General features: G+C 35.1%; 2 protein-coding genes across 6 annotated transcripts in view; one reads left to right on the forward strand and one right to left on the reverse strand.

Annotated features, from left to right (window-relative positions):
• The window catches only part of LOC107163876 (uncharacterized), a 141,680-nt gene that overhangs the window by 98,813 nt on the left and 16,125 nt on the right, over positions 1–26,742 (reverse strand). The gene's annotated exons all lie outside the window — the stretch shown is intronic.
• Positions 7,151–12,388, forward strand: LOC149055471 (uncharacterized). The gene has a single exon (XM_089229569.1). The coding sequence runs from the start codon at positions 7,151–7,153 to the stop codon at positions 12,386–12,388; it is 5,238 nt and encodes a 1,745-aa protein (XP_089085695.1).

Below are 26,742 nucleotides of genomic sequence, written 5' to 3' on the forward strand. Positions count from 1 at the left end.
GAGGGTCGTAAAAAAACGCATTTACTTCACCAGATTTGATATCGCGACTCAATTACGGCGTGCGCTATATCGAATAATTAATGATATAATGTCCGATTACGTTCTTAACGTCATTTGAATTTCATATTATTATTTGTCGCGAAACTTGTTAAATGTGCACCCGTAAAATGCGACTGCACAAAGGAATATAATCCGTAATGGCGTATTCCAGAAATAACAATAATTAGTGAAACGCAAAAGCAATCAGCAATTGTGTCTGGCTGATCCGCTCGTTACACCCCGGGGACGTTTATTTGTTCAAAATTAGAGACCTGACACTTTAAATACACAACACAGTTATTATAGTTCCACGAGACACAATTACACGCGATTGTAAAGAACCGTAAAAAAAAAAACAAATTAAGAAAATATAGCTGTTAGGTGTGTCGCCTTAACGCAGGCTTTATCAAGTCCACTGCAGGTATGGTATGATATATTTTAATGTTTTTATAATGGAGGTGTTTTTTTTTTCGAAATAAAAAAAATGTTTAAAGCAAAAACTGAAAAATTAATCGAATCGTTTACTTTAATCGGATTTCGAGAAAAGCCTTCGTGGATCTATTTCGATTAGGAACAAGCTATATACAATGGTATAAACCTAAATAGATGTGTCATGTGTGCATATAGGCGCCGCCAGGAATTCATCATGCATAGTATACTTTGATTTCTAAATGTTTAAATTATTTTAGTTGAATACGTAAAATATTTTTTCTAATTATATGACGATACAAAGTTATCTTTGTTTTTTCGTTGGATACAAAGTTTTTAATAGATAATTATGCCAAACAAAATCTTTTCAATACCATAACATTTTTTTTTTTTTTTTTAAAGCCAGAGGGGTGCAATTGCATCCCCCTGCACCCCCCTCGTGGCGCCCTTGGATGTGTGTATATATTACGCCCTCACTTGTAGTCATTTTTTTCATGAGGGTGCTTGGACTTCATTTAAATTATAACATGTTAGTTGTATTATTTAATTTTTATTGCATTCATTTGAAAGTTTTTATGTGATTTATAATTTAATATTTTGTTAGTAAAATAGATAAAATATTATAAAAAAAAAAATGTTATTTAAAATTTCATGTATATTATATTAGCCTATATTTTTGTTCTTAATTATATAGCTAATGAATCTTAGAAATTTTTTGACAAAATTAAAGACGAAAGTATAACGACTTATAAGAAATTATATGTTGCAGCATATTATATATTATTATACTTGCAGGAAGATAAATGGAAAACAATGATAATTCATTATAAACAAAATATAGGTAAGCGATGTATAATTTTCAAAAGATTATAATTGATGTTGTTATTTATGTTCCATTAAAACACGATTCACGTCTCTAAGATTATACAAATTAAATTAAATGCTTGAAGTACAAAAATTAAGTAAATAACATTATACAATAATTATAACAAGGTAAAAAAAAAAACAATTAATTTAAAATCAACTGCCTTTTTTATTTTCCTAAAATGAATGATCTAATTTAAACGATTTGATAATATAAACGATAAAATAGTAAAATGGGTTGTTAACATCATTATTAATCAATAATTATTTATTAAAGTCAATTAATTTTAGATTAATATTTACATCCCTTTATTAATAGGGTAAGGGATGGGTTCGCAATACGACCCTTAAAATTAGCATAGTACGTTTTATTATGGTCAACTTGCGTGAACTATAACAATCGGCTTTAGACTTTTAAGAGCCGCAAGTGCCGATTTATGGGCTATATGAATAAACCCTCAAAATCAAAGTATGTATTAGTATTCATAAAATATTTATATGAAATAATATTAAATACTTAACTATTTAAATATTTAATTATAAAAATAGCAGAATTTTATCACATATTTTTGGTTTTAAATGTTTTACTCTTTGATTCTCTGATAACCATGATAATAATAATAAATATTCATTAATAATAATAATCATATAAATTATAAATAATTATATTTTCAATGATCATTTTTTATTAGTCTAATTCGAATATATAAGTCAGAAGGCACATATACTATGAAAATACAATAAATAATAAACATTTTTTGTCATTTTCTGCAGGCTAGTAAGTCATAATAAGTGATGATTTTCGACATTCACCCTAAGTGTCACTAATCTACTGGATTATTTTTGAAATTTTATGTTTTATAAATAAAATACTTAAGCCAGACATACAAAATGATTACGATATTTATCACAATATTGATGAAAATCGCGACAAATTTGTGTGCGTGTGTATGTGTGTGTGGTAATGGGGGTAGATTAAATTATATTATATTATACTGTCTATTTGGATTTTATATTAACCGAAATTGTATTTGTTCAGTTATAAAAGCTAACAAAGAGCATTGTTTAAATTATAATATAAAATATAATTATAATTATAAATGCTGTCCACGGACAACGATTCCATACCAAATACCTACCGATATCGAAATCAAACAAACATCATGATATTCGCCGCCAGCGTTTCTTCGTTGACTTTGTTGACTAGCTTTAACTAGGAAAAGTTGAGTTTATTGGCGTCACGTTTGTGTACCCACTTGGAATTTGTATTAAAATACGTGACATAATTTTTCCTTAGCCTAATGGTCGCGGGTACCTACATTGTTATTATCATTGTTATTTAGATTTGTCTCCTCGCTACATAATACTTTATGATTGCATACTCAAAACAAACCTCTTGTTTAGTTGATCGTCAAAATGATCTTCAAACAGAATAATGTAATAAAAACAAAAAACGCTTTCGGTGAAATCTCCCCGAGTATAATGTATTTTGAGTTTCTAACGGTCTTGAAAATCACAGGTGATCGCTTAGCCTCCTGCAGCTACTGTAATTTTTTTTAATTTTTTTAATTTTCAATTTAAAATCATCAAGACTTTCTAAGATTTTTCAGGTCTTGATAGCCATTCATTTCTATATTTTTTAATGATTTTATAGCGTTAAAATGATTGTTTCGATACCGGCAACAATAATATGCATTGAAACTTTTCGAACCTTCACTATTATCGCGGTATAACAGTTATAACAGTTATAATACTTTATTTATTTTTTACACGTACTGTGGTTTCATCTAAAAACAACTAATTAATCTGGCCGATTGACAAAATACGCGGCAGTCGATATAGGTCACATTTGTTTGGAATTGTTTAAGCACATCGTTCGCCGAGAAGTTGAGGTCGACGAGTAAGATGACCGTGAATAATACCTACATTATACGCATAATATACAAAACTGACCTAATGAGTTCGTCACAAAAATCACTGTTTCAGAGCTAATTTCAAATAAAACTTCCAACCGTCAACCATATCGTTTTCCACACTATAACTTCAACCCGTGCAGACGACCCGACACGTGACACGCTTTCTATTATACGATAAATTCCTCGAAGGCTCTACGAGTGCGACGGCTAAACGGACGAAACCCATCATATATAATATAATATATGGTACGAAATTATTCGAAAGACCGTCGAATGGCAATCTACAGGCGGCCGCTCGTGCAGTGTGAGACCCGACCTGAGGGTGAGCATCAAGCTCCCCCCGCCGGCCGTAAATGGATTATCGGAGCGACACCGTTGCAGGTTAGTTGTCTGCCAATTGGATCTACAAATTGAATTGGAAACGACGGACCGGGGAAAAGAGCTGCTGGGCCCACACGCTGCACGAAATTCTATGTATATATACCAACTGCCTACCGCATATATATATTATGTACTGCGAATTTAATGCAATAAAGTCTGGTCCCGCTAGGGAAATGTACCTATACTGCTACAACTGCTGCTCTTGCTTCTGCTCATTCATCTGCTCGTGTACACGACAAACGGTTGTAACTTATTCATAGCGTCTGTCGGTGGTCGGGTCCGGGGCACCGGTAAAACAGTCTGGCCCGGGAGGGGCAGATGAGGGGTGAGACTAATCGAAAAAAATCACTTCCATTCGCGCGCGAGCTTTCGTTTTCATTTGGCAAATGTGTGGAGCTCGCATAAATATTGCATTATTCCGCGTGCGCCAGCAGGGACGGTCTCCCGCGAGGCCACCGCCACTCCATCGACGCCGACGCTGCATTGCTATATTATTATATTATTTTATCCTGTTCATGAACAATGACAACGACTCCATAACAAAATTGGCATTCAGATCATCAGTACGATTCAAAGTCGTCCTTAATGCAACTAACCGCCCTAACTCGCCAACCCGTGGTTTCCAACGCAGATCATGTTGATCACGATTTTGTTCAGAATTAACATCTCACGTGTAACAATATTTATTTTAATTTTTTAATTTTTTGCCACGCCTGCATTTCATTTTCTTTACCGGTTGAAGTGTTTCTGAAGAGGAAATTGTCTCTCTTTCTGTTCGGTAGACAGTGAATATTAAATATAATGTATGAAGAAAAAAGATATATGCAGAAAAAACGGAATTTATAATTAAAATTAAGGGGGGCAAAGCAAAAAATTATCCCCGGACCCAAAAATTCCTATGTATACGGCTGTGACTACAAATGGAATTTCCTATAAATTCACCAAACACCTCGTATATACGTCTTAATATGTTATTCAGACTCTTCGTTGTAGCGTTACATTATTTCACGTGGAGCGTTGCACATGATTCTGATATTATTCAACGTGTTTAATATCGTAAAACTGCATCTTATAACACAATAAAATATCATATTATAAACCATTAACTTATTTATAAGCGTCGTGCGATTTATGCGCGTAAATAATCCAAACAGCCGAGAAATATTACTATAGGTGCGCATTCCAATCGGTTGGTCTCCAAACTACTAAAATCTTTGTTTTTTTTTTTCATACAAATTATGTTAATCGGGAAATGTATATCGGTCGCTTTTATATTATTACCTAATGCGTTTTGATTTATTGTGCCAAAAAAAAAAAAATAAAACGTGTTCAATTGTTTACAATTATTATTTTTACGAGACGTGTAAAACAACGATAAATTATATTGTTGATTTTTTTATGCAAAACGATTATAATTACGCATTTCACTTCGTCACTCGTGGGTTTTAATTAATTTTTGTGACACTATCTATAACACGTCACTTCGAATAGAAAAAGTTTTCCTATGTTTTCACGAAACGTATCAATAATTTCCTATCACATGGCGATTGATTTATTTTTCGTATGCTGAGAGTTACTTTGGGTTTTGTATAATATAATATAGTAGATATAGGCACAGGATAGAAATACATATAATATGAGTCATGTCATCTACAGATTGTATCACAATCGAATGCCAAATAATATAGAAAATCGTACACTGTATAGAAATTATTATTTATTTATTTAACGCAATACGGTAGTTGATGAATAAGTAGTACAATAATTGTATACGAATTATTCGTAAAATAAAGCAAACAGTAAACACAGAATTTAAACAGTGATATGAGAAAACGGTACAAATTAAAACTTCACAGACACATATTATGTTTCGGTATAAGATACATCGGATTGTGATATAGAAATTTTAATCGATTAAGTGGTTGGATGATCGAATGTATAAAATGATGTCAAAGGGACCAGAGAAAATATTAGATATTACATAATAATTATAACGTTTATAATACCTAAAATTTAGGTCAAGTTAGAACTTTTTGACGGGAGATGGTATTTTGCGCCTCTTTTATTACTTGTAATTTGCGCCACATATACTAATTAATTTTGGTATTTTACGCCACTAAAGAAAAAGAAATGGAATAATATTTAATTTGCGCCACACTTTCAACTTTAATAGCAGTTGGAATTTACCAGCAGATAAATTTAGTGATATCGCATAGGATATACAATAATACGTTCTGATGCGTCCGATACGTGTCACATATCGTCGAATTATTTATAATTATGACTGATTTTTATATGTTTTATTAATTAACAACAATTTAGATGTTTAATATGCATGGAGTTTGATTTTTTATATACCTACATTTATTTATAATTACGAGTTTAATATGACTGATTTTTATAATATGTTTTATTACTTAATGATAATTTACATATTTAATAAAAATGGAGTTATTTATATTGTTGACGCCACAATCAATGCATGCACCTGCACACCATGTCCACCACCAAAAGCCCGATAAGCTTATCTGTCGACCGACTGGTCACGGCGGCGGCGACTCCGCGTATTCTCTCGACTCGACCAGTACAGGTGACGTAGCCGCGACGACGTGTGCGTGTCGTCCGTTGCCGCTTTGTTTTTTGGTATTATTGCCGTGCAAATATATCGCCGTATGTAAACGTACTTATTCGCCCGTCCCTCGTCGCAGTGCGAAAGTTTACATTATTATTATGTATTAAGTCGATGATCATCGCTCGTCCGCAAAGTGCGCAACGCGACTCGACATATTCGAAAATACTATTATAGTACGTGAGTGTTGGCCATTAGTATTATCACCGGCTGCCCGTCATTATTGCTACGTCGACAAGTTATTACGCAACTGGTCCAGCGGTTCCACCACGACTCACACATTGCAATCCACGGTATCAGGTCGTACTATCATTGTGTATATTTATTATCACTTCGGGATGTTTATATGATATTAATTGTTATCGTTCTGTATTCGTATTATTGTTGAATTATATTATTATTTAAATTATTATTATAACGATCGCATGTGATCCGAAATTTATTATATTATTATTATACTATTACATTATTAGTATAGTATTTTGTACTTACGGTGGTCGTTTGTGACCATATTATCACTAACATAGGTTAAGACCTCATTTGTATTATTATCTGTATTTCAAATATTATTCAATTATTTGTCATATTGGTATTCGCTTGTTTACTTTCCATATTTTAATTCCTGCTGTTGGCAATCTCCTGATAAGTTAATTGTTGGGCGTGCCAGCCGAAACATTGGTCCATTCGAGGCCGGATATCGAAAATACAGTCCACTTTAATTAATTACGTAACCATTCGATAAAACAAGTGAATTTGGTCATAATCTTACTGTTCATAGCTGTTTCAAGTCTATTTATTATATTGTTGTATGGTAGCATCGTGATGGCCATCTAGATACGTCATATTATCGTTGTCGTTTTTCTATTTTATTATACAGTATTAATGTTTCACGATGGCTCCAACAGATCAACAACAACAACAGGAACGTTTTGAGCGATCTTTACAGCGTGCTATTGTTAAACGAGATAAGTATGTCAATCAGATGTTGATTTTGTTCGACTTAGCGAAGACAGTTGAGTCTGATCCGTCATCATTACCTATATTCAATGCGCGTACACGGGATTTGGAAACACTCATGTCGAATTTTCGCCACGATCAGGAGGACGTTATGGACCAGTTGGTTGAGCTAGGGCGGATTGAGGAGTTCGTACGAGACCATAGTACCATTGAAACTATTGTCACCGAACAATACTATTCAATACAAGCCGTGGCGGGTGCTGTGGCCTGTTGTAAATTGGATACGGTACCCAGATCAGGTTCTCACATTAATTTACCAAAAATTAAGTTACCGCATTTTAATGGTGACATAATTAATTGGCGGTCTTATCGTGACACATTTACATCGCTTGTCCACGATAATTCAGATCTTAACAGTGTTGAGCGGTTTCATTATTTAATTGCTTCAGTCTCTGGAGCTGCGAGTACTGTGGTACGTTCAGTCCCTCTTACTGGTCCCAATTATGAGGTCGCTTGGAACGCATTGCATGATCGATTTGACAGTACGCGTCTTATACTTCACGCGCACTTGGATAAGTTATTCGGATTTTCTCCCATACAAAATGAATCGCTGACTGATTTAAATAATTTTTTAGATGTATTTAAAGAGAACACAGCAGCGATCGACGCTTTAGGTTTGAATGATTTGTCCGGTTTTCTATTATTCTATATAGCGTCGCGCGTCCTGGATAGTTCGACGAAACGCCTCTTCGAGGCTGATCAAGGTACACATGATCTTCCCACTCTAAATGATTTATTAATATTCATACAATCTCGGTGCAAAATCTTACAAAATAGTTCGATGACAAACGTCGAAAGGAAACCTACAGCTTTCACGCGCCGAAAGCCTGTAATTTCAAGATCTTCGTTATTGGCCGCAACCAAGGAGCACGAGCCTCACTGCTATGCGTGCCAAGGGACACACTATGTATACAAATGTGAGAAGTTTAGGGGACTAACCACATCAGCACGATTTCAGCTGGTAAAGTCCAACAACATGTGTTCAAATTGTCTCAGTGGTACCCATACGGCTTCCACGTGTTCGTCGAAGTATTCGTGTCAAACCTGTTCCGGAAAACATCACTCGTTACTACACTTCGAATCACGAAAGCGCCAGGCTGGCACTAACTCAAATAACCATGCACCCGCGGTTCCATCGTCGTCGGCACCCCCCGTTGGTAGTCTACCAAGCACCGATGACACGTCATTTGTTGGTACCGTTAGCAGCGGCAATTTGAGTGTTTTGGGCACAGCTGTTATTCGGATGTGCAACCAACAAGGACAGTGGGTACCAGTCCGTGCATTAATAGATTGTGGATCACAAATATCTGCTATAACAACAAAATGCGCGACGCGACTTGGTCTTACTCGGTGCAATCGTAAAATCAACGTAGTCGGACTGTCACAGAGCCCCGTAGTCCAGGCAAAAGGTGTAGTCTTGTGCAGCATAGTACCACACATGCGGTTAGATCGAAAGCTAACTTGTGAACCCGTTCTATTGTCAAAGATCACTGGGATGATGCCCTCGAAAGTGTTAGATTTATCTATACGAACCCAGTATATGGATCTGGAGCTCGCAGATCCGAATTTCGATCGTCCAGGGCAAATTGAATTTTTACTAGGCGCTGACGTGTACAACCACATTTTCAAAGACGGTTATCATGTACGTCATACACCAGGGTGGCCTTCTGCATTCGAGACAACATTAGGCTGGATTATTGTTGGAGCCGCGGCAGTCTCAAGCGCTCCGTCATCGCAAGTATCACTGTCATTAACAACCGAACCGTCACTCAAACAATTGCTGAACCGGTTTTGGGAAGTTGAGGAGCCTGTGGTTTTACCTAACCCGTTTACAGAAGAACAAAAGTGCGAAGAGATTTTCCGTCGTACCACCACCAGAGATCCGTCTGGGAGGTACTCAGTGTCGTTTCCGTTTAAAACCGATCCGTCTGTTCTTGGTGATTCCCGGTCAATGGCACTATCAAGATTTTATAACTTGGAGCGTAAATTAAAAGCCGATCCTATCATATACGAGGAATATAACTCCTTTATGAAGGAGTATTTACAACTTGGCCACATGAAACTTGCGCAAACTCCCGCAAACTACATCATTCCACATCACGCAGTCGTCAAACGAGCGAACGGAAAAATTAAACTAAGAGTCGTATTTGACGCGTCTGCCACTACATCCTCTGGAACATCATTAAACAACTTGTTATTTACCGGACCCAAATTGCAGTGTGACATAGCAGATCTATTATTACGATGTCGCTTTCATGTATATATGCTCACAGCAGATATATGCAAAATGTATAGACAAATACAAGTGTCACCAGCGGAATGCTCCTATCAGCATATTTTATGGCGCAACGATCCATCTGAATCAATACAGGAGTATGCATTGTCAACAGTTACTTACGGAGTGTCTTCTTCTCCCTTTCAAGCTATCCGTGTATTGCATCAATTGGAACTGGACGAAGGTTCTAAATACCCAGCTGCACAAGGAGTCTTGTCTAGTCAAACTTACGTCGATGACATTATAACAGGAGCTGCCTCAGTCGAACAGATCGTGACGTTGCAGAAACAGCTCATCGGTTTGCTAGGTCAAGGTCAATTTGAGTTAAAAAAGTGGGCAAGCAACTGTCCACACGTTCTGCAAAATATCCCAAAGGACGATCAAGTTGTGGAACTGTCATTCGACCCAAAGGATGATTGTTCCATAAAGATTCTGGGGTTACATTGGGACCCGGCAAATGATCTATTCAGTTATCATAGTGATCCATGCGTCTCTCGACCTACGAAACGTTCAGTTCTATCCGCGATAGCTAAGATCTATGACCCACTCGGAGCCTTATCACCTATCACTTTTTGGGCTAAGTGCTTCATGCAGATTTTATGGAAAAATGCTTACCAGTGGGACCAACCAATCCCCGACGAATTAGCTTCTTCCTGGAATTCATTCTCCACACAATTACCTTCGGTCTCACAAGTTAAAATCAGGAGACATATTCCAATTGAACAGTGTACTGAAGTGCAGCTACTAGGTTTCTCCGATGCATCACAAAAGGGATATTCAGCTGTTGTTTACATGCGATTGTCGTATACTTCAAAACCTGGCACAGTACATTTACTTACAGCAAGGTCGAAGGTGGCACCGTTAAAGAACAGTCGTCTGGACGAGTCACTTTCCATTCCGAGGTTGGAATTATGCGGGGCATTGCTCTTAGCTCAAACATTGCATCGGGTACAAAAGGCATTGTCGTCAATCACTCACATATCCTCGATTCATGCATGGACCGACTCTACAGTGGTGTTGTCTTGGCTAACAACTCAGCAAGTTACATTCAAGGTATTTGTTACGAACAGGCTTAACAAGATAGGTGAACTTTTGCCTTCGGGTCAGTGGCGATATGTACCATCAATGCAAAATCCAGCTGATTGTGTGTCACGTGGCCTGCTTCCTACTGAAGCATTAGAACACAGTTTATACTGGGATGGTCCATCTTTCGTGCAACAGTCACCTGATACTTGGAATTCACTACAGTATGAAAAAATTCCCATAGCTGAACTACCTGAACAGAAAACCGTGGCAGAGACATTGCACGTTACTGTTACATCAACAACGAATGACGACTGGCTTGATAAATTCTCATCATTGACTCGGTTAAAGAGAGTCATTGCTTACATGAGACGTTTCATCGTCAAGACTCGTCACAAGTCACTCCAGCGAAAGCCCGCACATCAATGTGACGACCATCCACCTATGTTTACAGGATTCCTTAGATATGAAGAACTTCGTGATGCTCTACAGACGCTCGTCCAAATAACACAACGCATCCACTTTCCACAGTTACTCAAGTGTATGTCATCTTCGTCATCGTCCATCAAACCTCGGTCGATATCTTGTCTTACCCCGTTCATTGACGCATCTGGAATCATACGCGTGGGTGGACGATTGCGCCATTCAACCGCACCGGAAGATTTCAAATATCCAGTGCTAATGCCAAAGTCAAGCGCTTTAACGTTACTATTGATCCGATATTATCACATAATTGGTATGCACGCTGGACCTCAGCTGGTGGCATCCTTGTTGTCTTCTCAATTCTGGATTGTGTCAGGTCGATCAGTTATTCGTCACGTTATCTTCAAATGTGTTACCTGCACACGACATCGAGCGTCGACTGTCAAAACGTTTATGGGCGATCTTCCATCCTCACGAGTGTGTCCATCGAGACCCTTCTCGAATGTCGGTGTAGACTACGCGGGACCACTTTTGATCAAGGAAGGCAAACGTCGGAATGCCCGTTCTACAAAATGTTATGTGGCGATCTTCATTTGCATGGCTGTAAAAGCGGTGCACATCGAGGTGGTCTCTGACCTCACAACTTCGGCATTCCTTGCATCATTGCACCGTTTCATTGCTCGTCGAGGAATACCTTCAGAGATATACTCAGACTGTGGTACCAATTTCCAAGGTGCCGCATCTGAATTACGTCGGTTGTGGTCAGATCCTGAAGCACAAAACCTTGTCTCAAATGCTGTGCCGTGTAGGTGGCACTTCAACCCACCGGCTGCTCCCCACTTCGGGGGATTGTGGGAAGCAGCAGTTAAGTCCATGAAAATCCACCTGAAACGAGTAATTGGCACCCAACTGTTAACATTTGAGGAGATGTGCACCATAACTCAACGAATAGAAGCCATACTGAACTCACGACCAATTACACCCCTTTCGTCAGATCCGAATGATATACGAGCGTTAACACCAGGTCACTTCCTCATAGGTGCACCTCTCGTCACGCTGCCTGACCCCGACGTGACGCAGATTCCGATAAACCGTCTCAACCGATGGCAGCTGTTGGATCAATTTCACCAATCGTTATGGAAACGTTGGTCTTTAGAATACTTGCGATCATTGCAAGTCCGATCAAAATGGCACCACCCGCAACCTAACGTCACAGTTGGTGATCTTGTACTAGTTCAGTCTCCAAATTTGCCACCCACATTCTGGAAAATGGGACGTGTCGAAGCAGTTCATCCCGGCGAAGATGGAGTTGTGAGGGTAGCAACTGTCCGCACCAGTGATGGCACCCTCAAGCGGCCCGTGGTCAAATTAGCTCGTCTTCCAATCAATTAATTAAAAAAAAAAAAAAGATAAAAATCCTTGTTTATTCCTTAGCAGCAAGGGTCTTTCCTATCCTGTAAACTGATACCTCGTGTAATTTTTGTATTTTGTATAATTTTGTATACTTTATTATGTATTATGTTTTTGTTCAAATATTCATCTTCGTTACGCCTCGCTCACATTTTGGAAGATCCTTAGTCTTCCAAGGGGGGAGTATGTTGACGCCACAATCAATGCATGCACCTGCACACCATGTCCACCACCAAAAGCCCGATAAGCTTATCTGTCGACCGACTGGTCACGGCGGCGGCGACTCCGCGTATTCTCTCGACTCGACCAGTACAGGTGACGTAGCCGCGACGACGTGTGCGTGTCGTCCGTTGCCGCTTTGTTTTTTGGTATTATTGCCGTGCAAATATATCGCCGTATGTAAACGTACTTATTCGCCCGTCCCTCGTCGCAGTGCGAAAGTTTACATTATTATTATGTATTAAGTCGATGATCATCGCTCGTCCGCAAAGTGCGCAACGCGACTCGACATATTCGAAAATACTATTATAGTACGTGAGTGTTGGCCATTAGTATTATCACCGGCTGCCCGTCATTATTGCTACGTCGACAAGTTATTACGCAACTGGTCCAGCGGTTCCACCACGACTCACACATTGCAATCCACGGTATCAGGTCGTACTATCATTGTGTATATTTATTATCACTTCGGGATGTTTATATGATATTAATTGTTATCGTTCTGTATTCGTATTATTGTTGAATTATATTATTATTTAAATTATTATTATAACGATCGCATGTGATCCGAAATTTATTATATTATTATTATACTATTACATTATTAGTATAGTATTTTGTACTTACGGTGGTCGTTTGTGACCATATTATCACTAACATAGGTTAAGACCTCATTTGTATTATTATCTGTATTTCAAATATTATTCAATTATTTGTCATATTGGTATTCGCTTGTTTACTTTCCATATTTTAATTCCTGCTGTTGGCAATCTCCTGATAAGTTAATTGTTGGGCGTGCCAGCCGAAACATATATCATTATAATATAAGTGGCGCAAATTACGTATACTATTTTAATAAAGTGAAAAATGGCGCAAATTACAATTTTAGTAGGTACTCTAGGGCACAGATTACATAATTCCTTTTTATTTAATTTAATTTTGCGCAAATCACCAAAATACATTTTTAGATGTGGCGCAAATTACATATATATATTTTTTTTTTTTGGTTGATTTTGGCACAAATTACATACGCCCTTTTTGACATTTCTATAACATGAGAACGGTTATGTATTATATCAATTTTAGATCGTTAAACAAATAATCGTTTTGTTTTAGCATCGTGACTCATTGCTGCGGATCGGTTTCGTTTTTTCTTTCTTTTAGTAAAATTGTCACGTTGGTATTTTTTTTCGTCTCAACAAAATGGACATCGAAAACGTATTTCAATGATCCCCGTTTCATCAATTAACCCCAACCGCAGTGTTGGGATTAGATAAGTACTTTTTTATCTAGATAAAGATAAAGATAAGGACAAAAATGTATCTAGATAAAGATAAAAGATAAATACATTATTATCTAGATAAAAAAAGATAAATTTTTTTAACATATTGAAATCCAAAACATTTTAAGAGTACACCTTTGATACTTAGTACTTAAATATTATATAAACACCGGCTATATGTATAAATTAATGTTAGTAGTAGACATTATTATTAATAAATAACTAAGGTATAACTGAAAAAAACATTTTTTAAATTAAGTATAAATATCAAGAAAAAACTACATATTTTACACGACTCGTAACAATGTAATGTAGGTATTATTTGATCACCGTGTCCGGGCCCCTAACGAAAATATCAATAATAAAATATAATACCTAGCTGTATAATAAATAACATTATTATGAACATAATTTTTTTTTTTTTTTACTGAGATGACTCGACAATTCAAATTTAAATTATTTCCTAGTTATCATAAAAATAAATTGACAATCAAAATGTGTATTATATATTTTTTGTGTAGAGATGAATTTATCTAGATAAATTTATCTAGATGAATGAATTTTTTATCTTAGGTAATTATTTAGATAAAATGCAACTACTTATCTAGATAAGTCTCAACACTGCCCAACCGATATCATCACATTAAGACATTTTTGGCACTAAAAATTAGCAAGAATTGGCTATATGATTTTCAAAATTTGCATCTATTGGTACTCTGATTAAGGATAAATAAAAAACCGTTGGAGGTTATAGAAATGTTTCATCACTTCCACCCAACCCACTTGCAGATTAAAAAATCAAATTTTTCGTCTAATTGATCCGCTCCTGTTTCCGTCTAGCTTTAACAACACCACGTCATCCACAAATGCCAAGACGACAATTTTTTTAATTAATTTTTTTTTTTTTTTTTGATCCCAAAATCAAAAACAAAGGTGATTTGCCGAATGGTCGTGATACGCTGCGTGTCACACTCTGCTGCGGATTTGACACAACATAATATTATAATACAACACAAGATAACACAATATGATACGATTGATTTTCAGCGAACAAGCAGTGCTGTTCGAAACATCCAATGAGACATGCCGCGACCGAATCGTGATTGTTTAGCGAATTGTGAGAGTGGGGGTGGTGGAGGTGGTGGAGGTGGTGGTAGAGATGAAAAACTCCCGATGGACACACACGGTGGTGCTGGTCGCAAAGGTCCGGTACGTACCCCTCTCACCCATCCACCTTCATGTAGATAGTTGTACGAGCGGTTATCCTTTAGTTGCTGATTAGCAGGTTTTGTTAATTAGCAAATGGGGCCGGACCGATGACGCGTGATTTTACGTGGACGCGGCAAACAATGAACCTTTGCGTTATTTGCGAATCAAACAATTTCGACACATCGATCCCGAGTGAGGCTCACATAAGAGCACAACAATATAATATTGTTATATGACGCAAGCACACACGTGCGCGGGACCCACCCGCCGAAGCTGAATCAGTCGTCGTCGAATGTAACATATAATAATAATATAATTTATTACATTAACCGGTAAAATACTGAAATAATATTAAACTACTGATTAATTTGGTTTGCAACTCTGGATAATATAACATATGTATAAACAGAGTGATTCACCGATCATAATAGTTGATACTCATAGCCTCCAAAATAGTTTCTTTGCCAAGATATTCAAAACTGAATATTTTAAATAATAATAATATATTGTAATATAGGTACCGAAAGATTACCTACGTTTTTTCGAATATATAGTTGACAATTGTTTACCACTCACGGAGTGCTCAGGTGCGTAAATACAAAATCCTGTTTTTCAATCGAAAACCGCTCAGTTTTTTGCTTTACATTAATAATTTGATCATTTTTTGGAAATTTTAATCTAATTCGAAATTTGAACGAGTTTAGTTTCTGACTTATTAGACTTAATGTACAAAGGATAATGGTCCATCATGATCATTCTAGTCCAGGGGTCCGGACACCATTATGATTATTCATACATTTAAAATAAATGTAAATTCGATATTTGTTTAGCAAGGTTCTTATCAATTATTATTAATATTAATATTAAATAACTGTTGAAATATTAAAATTTATATACATATAAACAAACTTTAGTGTACCGAGTATGAGGTAAAAATAGTGCTCGATTAAATAAATATTAAATGATATTATAATTTACATAATGTCTTATGAGTACAAACATAATATTTATTATCCTTAGTGCATATATTATAATTTTTAATAACTCAGAAACTACTCGTTTGAGATTTGATTTCGATACATCAACATTTGAACGAAACCCGTCAGCTGAATAACTTAAAGTAAAAAAGGGTGGCTCTCATAAGTATTTTGAAAAGGGGAATGATACCGAAAATCTCAAATATTCGAAAATAATGTGCAGACCGTCAAACTTTAAGTAGGTACCTATATTTAAAAATTCCAAAAACAGATTTTGAATAACTGTATTATTAAAAAAAGCGGTTGAGCTTGGTCAGCAAATCACCCAACATTTTGTATATTATATTGAATTCAGATTTCGGAAAAGTTCGATAAACGCTTAAAAATCATAGTGAACGAAAATAACCCGCTTACCTAGATAATTATGTGTTGTTCAACGAGATTGGCCCACAGAAAGAGAAAAAATCTGTTTTTGCAAATCATAATGGCAACAATAATATCAATGTAAACATATATTATTGTAAATTATACGAAATTATACATTATTGTCATTAAAGTCATTGTTGTTAGCAGGGCCGTAGAAGTGTAACAATTTTAATAACAACAATAATAATCATCAATCGAAAAACAATTATTAAAATAATATATCTGAACTGCGGTTATTCCACAAGTTGTAAAACGATTGCGGCGATTGTATTATACGGATATCATAATAATATTATTATAATAATGGCTTTAACTTGCACACAGTGTGTGACCAGCGATCGTAAAATATAATATCAAACACAATATTGTGCGACGTGGCGTAATTTATCGCAAGTCGGTAGTAATAATAATATGTTATGGCGTTTAATAGCGATGCATATTTGGAAATTGAAATTAACGGTTTGTATTAGTTTTTTGACATACCTAAATTATAATAATATCATTATTGTATAATGTGAACGTACCAACGGCGATATTTATTGGATAATTTACGCGGATGATATATTTGCTGTCTTGCTTATTTCAAATCAATTTTAAACTAATACGCCTATTTTAAAGTTTTTGAAACTAAACGGTCATACTTGCGCATTTTTTTCCGTGAATTTCTCGAAATTAAGCAGGCAGCTACTTTAATAATAAAATATGGACTACTTCTGAACCATTCAAGCTGCTTCCTTGCCGTTGGCACGTTCTATAAATTAATTGCGAAATTATAAAAAAAAAGTTTTTTACTTTTTCAAGGTTTTAATTTTTCTCGCTAGAAAAGTCGTGTTGGTGGTATAAAACGCACGCACCATCATATAAAACCGATAGCATAGAATACGTGTCAAATACATTATTATTCTTTTATTTCGCAGCCATCAGAATACAACCGCAATGCATATGTCAGACATTTTATCTTAAATTTAATGACCCACATCGAATCGCGAACAAGATTAAACAATCGCGCAGTCATCAAGAAGTTCGCTGTTCAAACTGGCAAAACTCTTTGCGTCACACGATCGTATTTCATCGTAAACACAGACAGAAGCGGGTAAATTTTTTTAGCAAACTTTTTTGCGGTATGCGTCACAACAAATATCTAACTGCTTTGTATACTGTCGACGTTTTAACTAGGTAATTTAAACAACACCACGCGCTTTATGGCTGGAAATCAAAAACTTATCGTAGTATGCAAATCGATATAGGTACAAACTATATATAGTTATATAATATATATAACTATATATATATATATATATACTCATCCATTTACACGAGTGGTTTCCCAAATCAATTTGTATATACAGGGTTTTACTCCTACGTAGTCGCTACACTTGATTTTGTCAATTGAGTAAGGTTTTGAGACCACAAATATATAACAATGATTTTTATGTGATTTTTTCAGTTCATAAATAATAATATTAAATAACTAAATTTTTCCAAGCACATCATAAACTCATTAGCCATTATTGTTGTCATTCATTTTCAAATCATCAAATACATATTAAAATATAATTATAATTATTTGCAGTTTAGATGTCAGATATTGAAAACATAAAAACACTCGATAACATCATCTAACAACTCAATCTATCGGTAAGTATCGATTATTGTTCACCAACAAATTGATCTTTCTTACCGATAATAATTGTGATTAAGTCAAACATTCTGCGTCCGTCCTGATTTCATTTGCCGATGAAGCGATGATAACTGACTCTTTATAATATTTCGATAATTTTATTTATATCTAAGCCGAGAGAAACAGGTACTCATGTTATTCGTATTATTGATTAACCTCATCCCAACACCAAATAATACTACTGCCGAGTGTTCTCTTATTATTCGCGTAAAAAACGTGGAGACAATTTTAATTTGTTTTAAATCCGACTTAACGCCGTTTAATTCTCTCTCGGTAATGAGATATTATAATATGCAGCAGCACACACAGGCAACGCTTGTGGGACTCAAATATATGATTACACGAAAAAAAGGCGTAAACAATAATAACATCATATTACATGTTGTATTACAGACACCTACCTAAAAACAATAGGATAATATGATTTTATTATCACTATTTGTGTCTCAACTGGTGAACACCGCCTGAGAACAGTGTCGTCATTTTTAAACGAAACGAATTTAACACGTCATAGACGTGCCTTGATGCCAAACTGCGAAAAGGTCCATCTCGATCGCCAAATGCATTTTATATTATTATTTTGATATTATATACACTTACATCTGTATTTCGGAAATGTCGAACGGTAACCGATATAAACGACCCGACAGTATTAATATAATATAGTTAATGGATTGGAAATTACATCTCGGTGTCCTACGAGACGTCACGTCTCCGACCCAAAACACGTAAAGCTGGTACATACCTAAATAATACGTAGTCACATACCGCAGCGACTGCGGTATAATAAACTATGTAATAATATTTATAATGTTGTGTTATATCACTTATCTGACGAATAATATATTAATATATAAAGGTATATCGGTAAAATATAATATTATACTATACGTCTTCTGAGGCCGTCGATCACGTAAACAATATTGTCTGATAAAATATAGGTCAAGTCGTATTACACACGATAGGTATGTGTATTGGGCGTATACGCGACAAGCTGCAGTCACAATAAGTATCCCGATAATGAACGAATAATGCCGAAGGGTGATGACCGCGACGAGTAATAATGACGTATCGAAACGTTCCTACACGTCTGTGTTGAATAGTAGGGCGAATGTGAGTTCTACGCGTGAGCAAAAGGCTAAAAATAAATATGTTAATCGCGTGGGAACATTATACAGGTAAGTTGCTACACAGGATTTATTTATTTTTACTATAGGATTTTTGAATTCGTACAATAGTATTGTCTTAAAAAAACGATTAAAAATGCATATCATTAATTATCCACAAAAATGTAAAAAGTTGCTATACTTGTATAAATGTTTTATTAATAAATAATTGTAAGAGAAAAAACACATTAATAGGTACGCATTAATATATACAAATGTCTTTAAAAAGATTATGACCGCCTTTCAAATGTAGACGGTATACCTAATGAGTGAGTTCGTCATTAACAGTTCTTTACTTTCAGAGCAACTAAACTTATTGATATTATTACTGTACACGTTTGTTGGACATTTGTTTATAGATATTAGAGCTGATAAAATATAGACAACGAGACGAACGCCAATATTGATTCTACGAACGTTGTGATGTTATCTATTATCACTACGAATTTTCATTTTAAAGTTTTAATGATATAAAACAAAAACTCAAGAGTGACAAGCACCAACCATGAAATGTATATAATATACCATTTTAATGTCGGGTCTCAACAATCACTAAATTTAATAATTTAGTGGCTCCTGATTGGTTCATTAAATTAATCAATGTTGTATACCTAAAGACGGGTCAAACCAAACACGACCGAAATTCATAAATATTTGACAATTAAAAAAATTGTAAAAATATCAATGTTGTTGGAAGGAATGACTGCCCCACGCTCCGTGAGTACTGAATGTTCCATAATCCTCCCTCCGATGATGTTGTCAAATCCTATATCGGTGTCAGCCTCCTCCTCATCCCCTCCATCAATATATATATGAGGTATTCTGCGCGGTCCAATATTGATATATATATATATATACTCTATAATGACGACGGGACGAGCGAATATCATCATTCACGAATTATCGCTTGGAGACAGTGGTGAGAGGGGAGAGGGAGTGGCGGAAAATAGAAAAAAATCCGACAAAAACCATTTCGAATGACAAATCAGCATTGCGCGATTACAAATAAAACGATAAACAGCCGACGGATGATAAATGAAGTGTGGTGGGTGGCTAACCGCCGCCGCCCGTTTACTCTAATTCACTATCAATCACACGGGCCAATATGGTGCAGACTACTACCACCACCAACACCACCCATGGGTTATTATATATAAACAAGTTTACACGACTACCACTACCGCGGTATACGGCGTGGTACACAGTACATAATAATGGACGGCTAGTACACGGAGCGTACTTGTCACCACGTGGGTGTATGCGTGTGACGAGCACACACACCGAGCACATACACACCCGGTGTGGGTGCGGGTGTTGCAAAACTCCGGGCGGGTACGCGTCATATATTGTACATATTATTATTATTGTTTAAATAGAGGACGGACGACGGTGGTATGACAAACGATTTATACGTAAGTTATGTCATTTTCAATTATTAATGTACGTCCGTGGCTATGTGTAGGGGACGGGGGTGGGGTGCAGCCTAACCGTCTAGGGACCGTCCGTCCGGTTAAATAATAATAATATTATGCGACGAGCTTTTGAATAAACACGCACACACGCACACATCGATTGACCAATCGGTGAGCACCGGTAATGTAATAATAATATAATATTTTTGCGTGATATGTTTTAATCGCGAAAAAACGTTATTCGAATGATGATGATGATAACCGCCCGCCACACTCTCCACCACCACCCCTCCCCCAAGTCCCGTTCTACCCTCGTCACCGCCTTTTGACTGTACATCGCAACGATTATATTATTATTATTATTATTATGTACCTGTACGTATATGATATTATCACGACTGACTGATTTTTTTCTCCTCAGCAGCAACATATTGTGCGGGTCACGGGGATTTGCGACGTGTTTTTCACGCCACAAGTATTGTATTATTATTATTTTATTATAATACTATACAGGACAATAATATTATACACGATGGCGGTTGATGGTCGCGATTTTTGTTTTGATTAGTTTAATGCCGGTGCGGCTCTGTTGAAAAAACACAATCGTTTGCCGTTTTGTTTTTGTACGGAATATAGGCATATCGCATAAATTAAATTAATGGAAAGTTTTCGTGGTTATACGCGCACACACCAGAACGGCGGCGGTGTCGATGCCACAGTGCCAAACAGATAACAAAAAATAAATACCTTCGAAAAGTGTGTGCCCTATAGTTCAGAAATTGTATAGATCGATTTAAGGAAATTGTGAAAGAAGACCATTTTCCTCCAATCTTGAATCGCGGTATATGAAGTTAAATAAAGGTAAGTTTGGAACAACTTAGTTTAACTATGCATTTATGATAATAAAATGTGTTTTTAAATAAGTTTTTTTTTGTGTGTACACATAATATTTAATCTATTCTGGTGGGAAAATGTCAAGAGTGGGAAATATCTCCTATAACAATGGATGATCAGCAATATCATTAATTTTTTCCAGACATTGTTTTTATTGCGAGCATTTTTCATAACTGTTTTAAACGCGTCTAGCAAAACCACAAAAAACCATTTAAAAATTCAAAATATTATAATTTTATGTTAAGTTTCCATTCGATTTCCTACTTTAAACATAATATGACACATATCATTTTCAACGACATTCGATAAATAATAGCTATGCACACGGCGCGCAGTGACGGTCGTGCAAATTTATCTAAAATAGATAGTTTAATTAAACCGTTGAACAATGAGAATAATATAAACAATTGTGTCGAACAAACATTGAACGCATTTTCCAATTAATCACGATAACGTATTATTCGGATACATAATTTTATCAAATCATTGATTTTTTTTTTTAACTCATCTTATATTCGGTAAATTTTTGTAAAAAAATTCTGGAATAACAACAACAACAATATTATACCTACAAAAAGTGTCCAACTCGCAAAAAATGAATCGAATCAAAAACAAAACCAAACTCTGCAGATCCTCAAACTCGAGAATCTCTTACACGTCACCGACCTAATGCTGGCCAGTGACCAGTTTCCTTGCCGAAATGAAATTCTTATCAAACTAACTCTACCTTTTCTTCTCACCATCCTTAAAAATAACTCACAATTAATTTCTCTTAATATATAAAACCATTATCTACATTCTATCCACTATGTAACTCGTTACAATCGATTCATGGACACTTCCCCGTCTGCCATTTCCTCGTCACGCATTTCCCCGTCCATTATAAGTATACTCATAAATATAAAATATAAGTAATAAAAAAACAAAAAATTACCATAAAATATTTTAATGTTGTAGTTCTAAATTATGAGCGATTCCAATTATTAAGTGTTTTCGACAAATATTTTTCGTTATCGGTGTAAAATCCAAATTATTTGTCGATAAACTAATATAAATAAACTAAATTTGATAAATTAATGTCTCAACAGCTTTTTGTAGACAATGAAGAGTTATTAATCCATTTAATTGATTATTTAGAAGAGACTTGGATTGGGAGACCAACTTGAAGAAATATACGGCGACCTCCAATATTTGATTTGAAATTGTGGAACCAATATGATGCTACACAAGCAGGTTTACCAAAAATAAACAATAATATTGAAGGTTAGCATAGAGCATTCTCGTCTTTGTTAGCTGCGGCTCATCCTACTATATGGCGACTTATTGAGGTTCTTAAAAAGAACAACATTTAACTGAAGTAAACATTAATCAATTTATTGCTGAACAGGAACCTTCAGCAAAAAAGAAAAAATATCGAGATATTGCTAGGCGTATAGAAAATATTACATATGATGAACGTGATCTAGATGAGTACTTAATTGGAATCGCTCATAATTTAGAACTACAACATTAAAATATTTTATGATAATTTTTTTGTATTTTTATTACTTATATTTTATTAATTATATTACACATGTTATTATATTTACACGATCTCGGTATAGTTTGAATATTTCAGAAATAAATACAATATGGACGGGGAAATGTCGTACAGGGAAACGTATTGGACGGGGAAATATCTTACGGGGAAGTGGATACGGGGAAACGTGTGACGGGGAAGTGACCAGATACCTTACAATCATATGACATTATAGGTATATTGTATACATATACTAATATTATATAATATTATGTATAGTTTGATTACATATTTTAATTTATGTGAACCGCTCATTTGCTTTATCATATTGTATTATAATTGTTTAGCTATAATATTTTTAGGTAAAAAAAATAAAACATTAATTATATTTATGTATTTTACCGCAACGGTGTTGAGTATACCAGGCATAACCAGGTGTACCAAGTTTCGCACAGTCTTACAAAAACCGTCCAACAATGAGCACACTGATTTGTTGCATATTACCTGTTGAAAACCGTTGGAACCTCACTTTTTGTAGAGTTACCTTTGAAATTTGTTATGCTGACTTCGCGACTAACATTACAATTTACAATACTATCTTGGACAGTTGTGCCCTTTCAAAAACCACAAAAACAATATGAAAATGGACTTGTTGAACAGTTATTTGTTCCTGTGTGTTAAATTCAAATGGAAAGTACAATGGGGGAGAGAGTATAAACAACTTCCAACAAGTTGTCCAACAACGTCCAAAAAATCAACGTACACATTGTTGCTCGGTTTTTGAAAATTTATGTTGCACGTCAAATACAAACCTCGCGTACTTAATCGGTCACAACAATATTATGTAATGTAAAATCACATAGATGTGAAATTATCATAATATGCTCATTAGGTTTTGTGCATAAAGATTAAATTGTTATAATATTACTAGGGAGAGCGTTAGAGAACTGTTAAAAGTGCATAATTTACATTTTTACGCGGCGAACGTCATGTCGGTTTCGAGGACTCGTGACTTATTTTATTAAAAATATTTCCGTCTGGCGAACAGCAAAACTTCCCGAAAACCTTTCCAGCAAACTCCACCGCGTAATTAATGAGCGAGACAAGTCCTGCGCGTGCTGTCCCTGCGATATTAATGCGTTTTAAATGAACCCTCCTCACAGACACCTGTAAAACTAACGACTTTTTAATACCTATATTATATATATATATATGTGTGCGGGTGACATAAATGCGAACGTCTCGTGAACCCGGCGTCGGTGTTTTCAAATTTAAATTCGAAAATAAAAATAACATAATATTATTGCCGGCAACTGAATGCGTTACACAAAAAAATGTGTTATTCACAAAAGCGGTGTTTATTCAATATAGTACCTAAGTACTATAGATGACACGATATCTTGCAATTTTCGAAATATAAAACATAAATCTGATTTAATTCTAATCGTCGAATCTCTAACATAACATAATACTATTATAGATAGATTCAAAGCTTCGTGTAGGACTTATTAAACGCTCACATCAAATTATACGATTATTATTAATACAATAACAGTTTTGCCACATTGCTAAAATTATTATTTTCTTACGAAATACAAAATTACTAGAACATGAAATATTAGTATCTATACCAATTGATTAACTATTGAACAATTTATAGTCATATAATCGTAGCGATAAACAACAAGACCACAACCAAAGTCAAAGTTTTCATTTTATATTTTTATTTATATTTTTTTTTAACTTGGTTTTGGTAATACTAGCTTTTTTGTTAATGTATACTAAACGGTCGTTTTATAACTATAAAATCGTTTGTTTTTTTCTTTATTTGAATAAATTTTAAAATATTCGTTTGGACGTATCACGATATTGTTATACACTTTTTCAATTTTATGCTTTACGCACTATGTTTACATAATCAGTCGTCTCGCGTGTACTTTGACTCGTTATCACGGAAAACGGAAACAACGATAAACGGAACACGCGATATTTTATTCAACCTCCCCCATTCGCACACCATAAAATATTTATATATTATAATATATACAGGACGGATCTTTGTGAGACGGACACTCAGTTTTTCCAAAAATTGATTATGTTTTTGCATATATATATATGAATAATTTTGTTTGACATACCTATAATTCATTCATTACACAAAACGACATATTATGCTTTAAAAAAATTATATTTCCCATCATTTATCAATTTTTGCGTACAGAGTGGCACATAGGTGTCCGAAAAACGTTTGCCAACTGTTCACTATAAAATTGAGATTAATAACTAGTCGTTCAAGATTCTGTTTTTTTTTTCAAAAGACTTTAAAACATTCGGTAAACAATAATAAAAATATGAAAGATTTATTTTTTTCAAAATACGTTGTTTGCGTAGGCTACTACTTCATTATTATGAAAATGAATTTAAAATAATATCACGTACGCCACAAGAGATGACCTTAAAAAGAATCACCCTGTATATGACATAATTATGCATATGTTATGTGTAAGTGTATCTTTTATTAACTTAACCGTGTTTGGCAATAATTATTATTGTGTATTATATAATGTGGCATAAATCCGTGTGAGTGTATACGGAAAATGTTCCTTCCTTTCGTGCGGCAAACGTTTTACACAGAAAACGCTACAGTTTTGCTTGTCTACCATGTTCAGAGGGTATGTGTGTGTGTGTGTGTGTGTGTGTGTGTGTGTGTGTGTGTGTGTGTGTGTGTGTGTGTGTGTATAAGCTTATTTATAATGTATAATATGCGATACCTACCCGCTGTAGCTAACCGAATTAATCTGGCGGTGTTCGTGATGTGTGTGTTGTAAACGTGTTTGCGGTGACTGTAAGAAATTTAGGTATATTATGCACATAATATATTATTACATACCAAGCAATTATTATGAATTTAATACATTACGAAAATAACGACTTGCAACTACGGATGTATATCTTGACGATAATAATGTTATGATATTTTATTTTTGATATGATTAATTTATACCATTTATACCATAGTATTATAGTTAACATTATGCGGTGATCGAGTACGAAATCGGATCGACGACTGTCGATGTTTTTATTTTCTATTATTATAGATACTATTTTAAATTCATCGGACGACTTTAGGATTTTGACATTCTAACTATTTTTTACACAACGCTGATGTTGAAATATCAGCATTCGTGTTGAAATCAGAATGTCCCAAAACAGTGCAGGTAAGAACAGTATTTGCAAATAAAAAAGTTCGTCGAGATCATTCGAAATTTCGTTGGAAAAAAAATCACACCCGGAATACTAAAATTGCGATCGAATAATCTTCGTGGTATTTGTATTTGAAAATATTTTAATACTTCTCATAGAGAACTCAAACAGCGCGAGTACAATAATATTATGTTAAAGGAAATACATATCGTTGAGCATTGACATTAAAAATCTTATTAGTCTCCGTTCAAATAATATGAAAACGATTAATATTGCAATGAAAAACAACGATATAATATCTAAGTTAATACATTTTTGTTTTTTTACCATCATTATTGACATAATTA

The sequence above is a fragment of the Diuraphis noxia genome, unplaced genomic scaffold, assembly GCF_037042655.1.
Source record: "Diuraphis noxia isolate RWA-SAM2 unplaced genomic scaffold, SU_Dnox_SAM2 contig0005, whole genome shotgun sequence".
In the NCBI taxonomy this organism is placed as follows: domain Eukaryota; kingdom Metazoa; phylum Arthropoda; class Insecta; order Hemiptera; family Aphididae; genus Diuraphis; species Diuraphis noxia.

Excerpts from the sequence above, each read along its gene's own strand:
- LOC149055471 (XM_089229569.1), top strand. The coding sequence starts at position 7,151 with ATGGCTCCAACAGATCAACAACAACAACAGGAACGTTTTGAGCGATCT.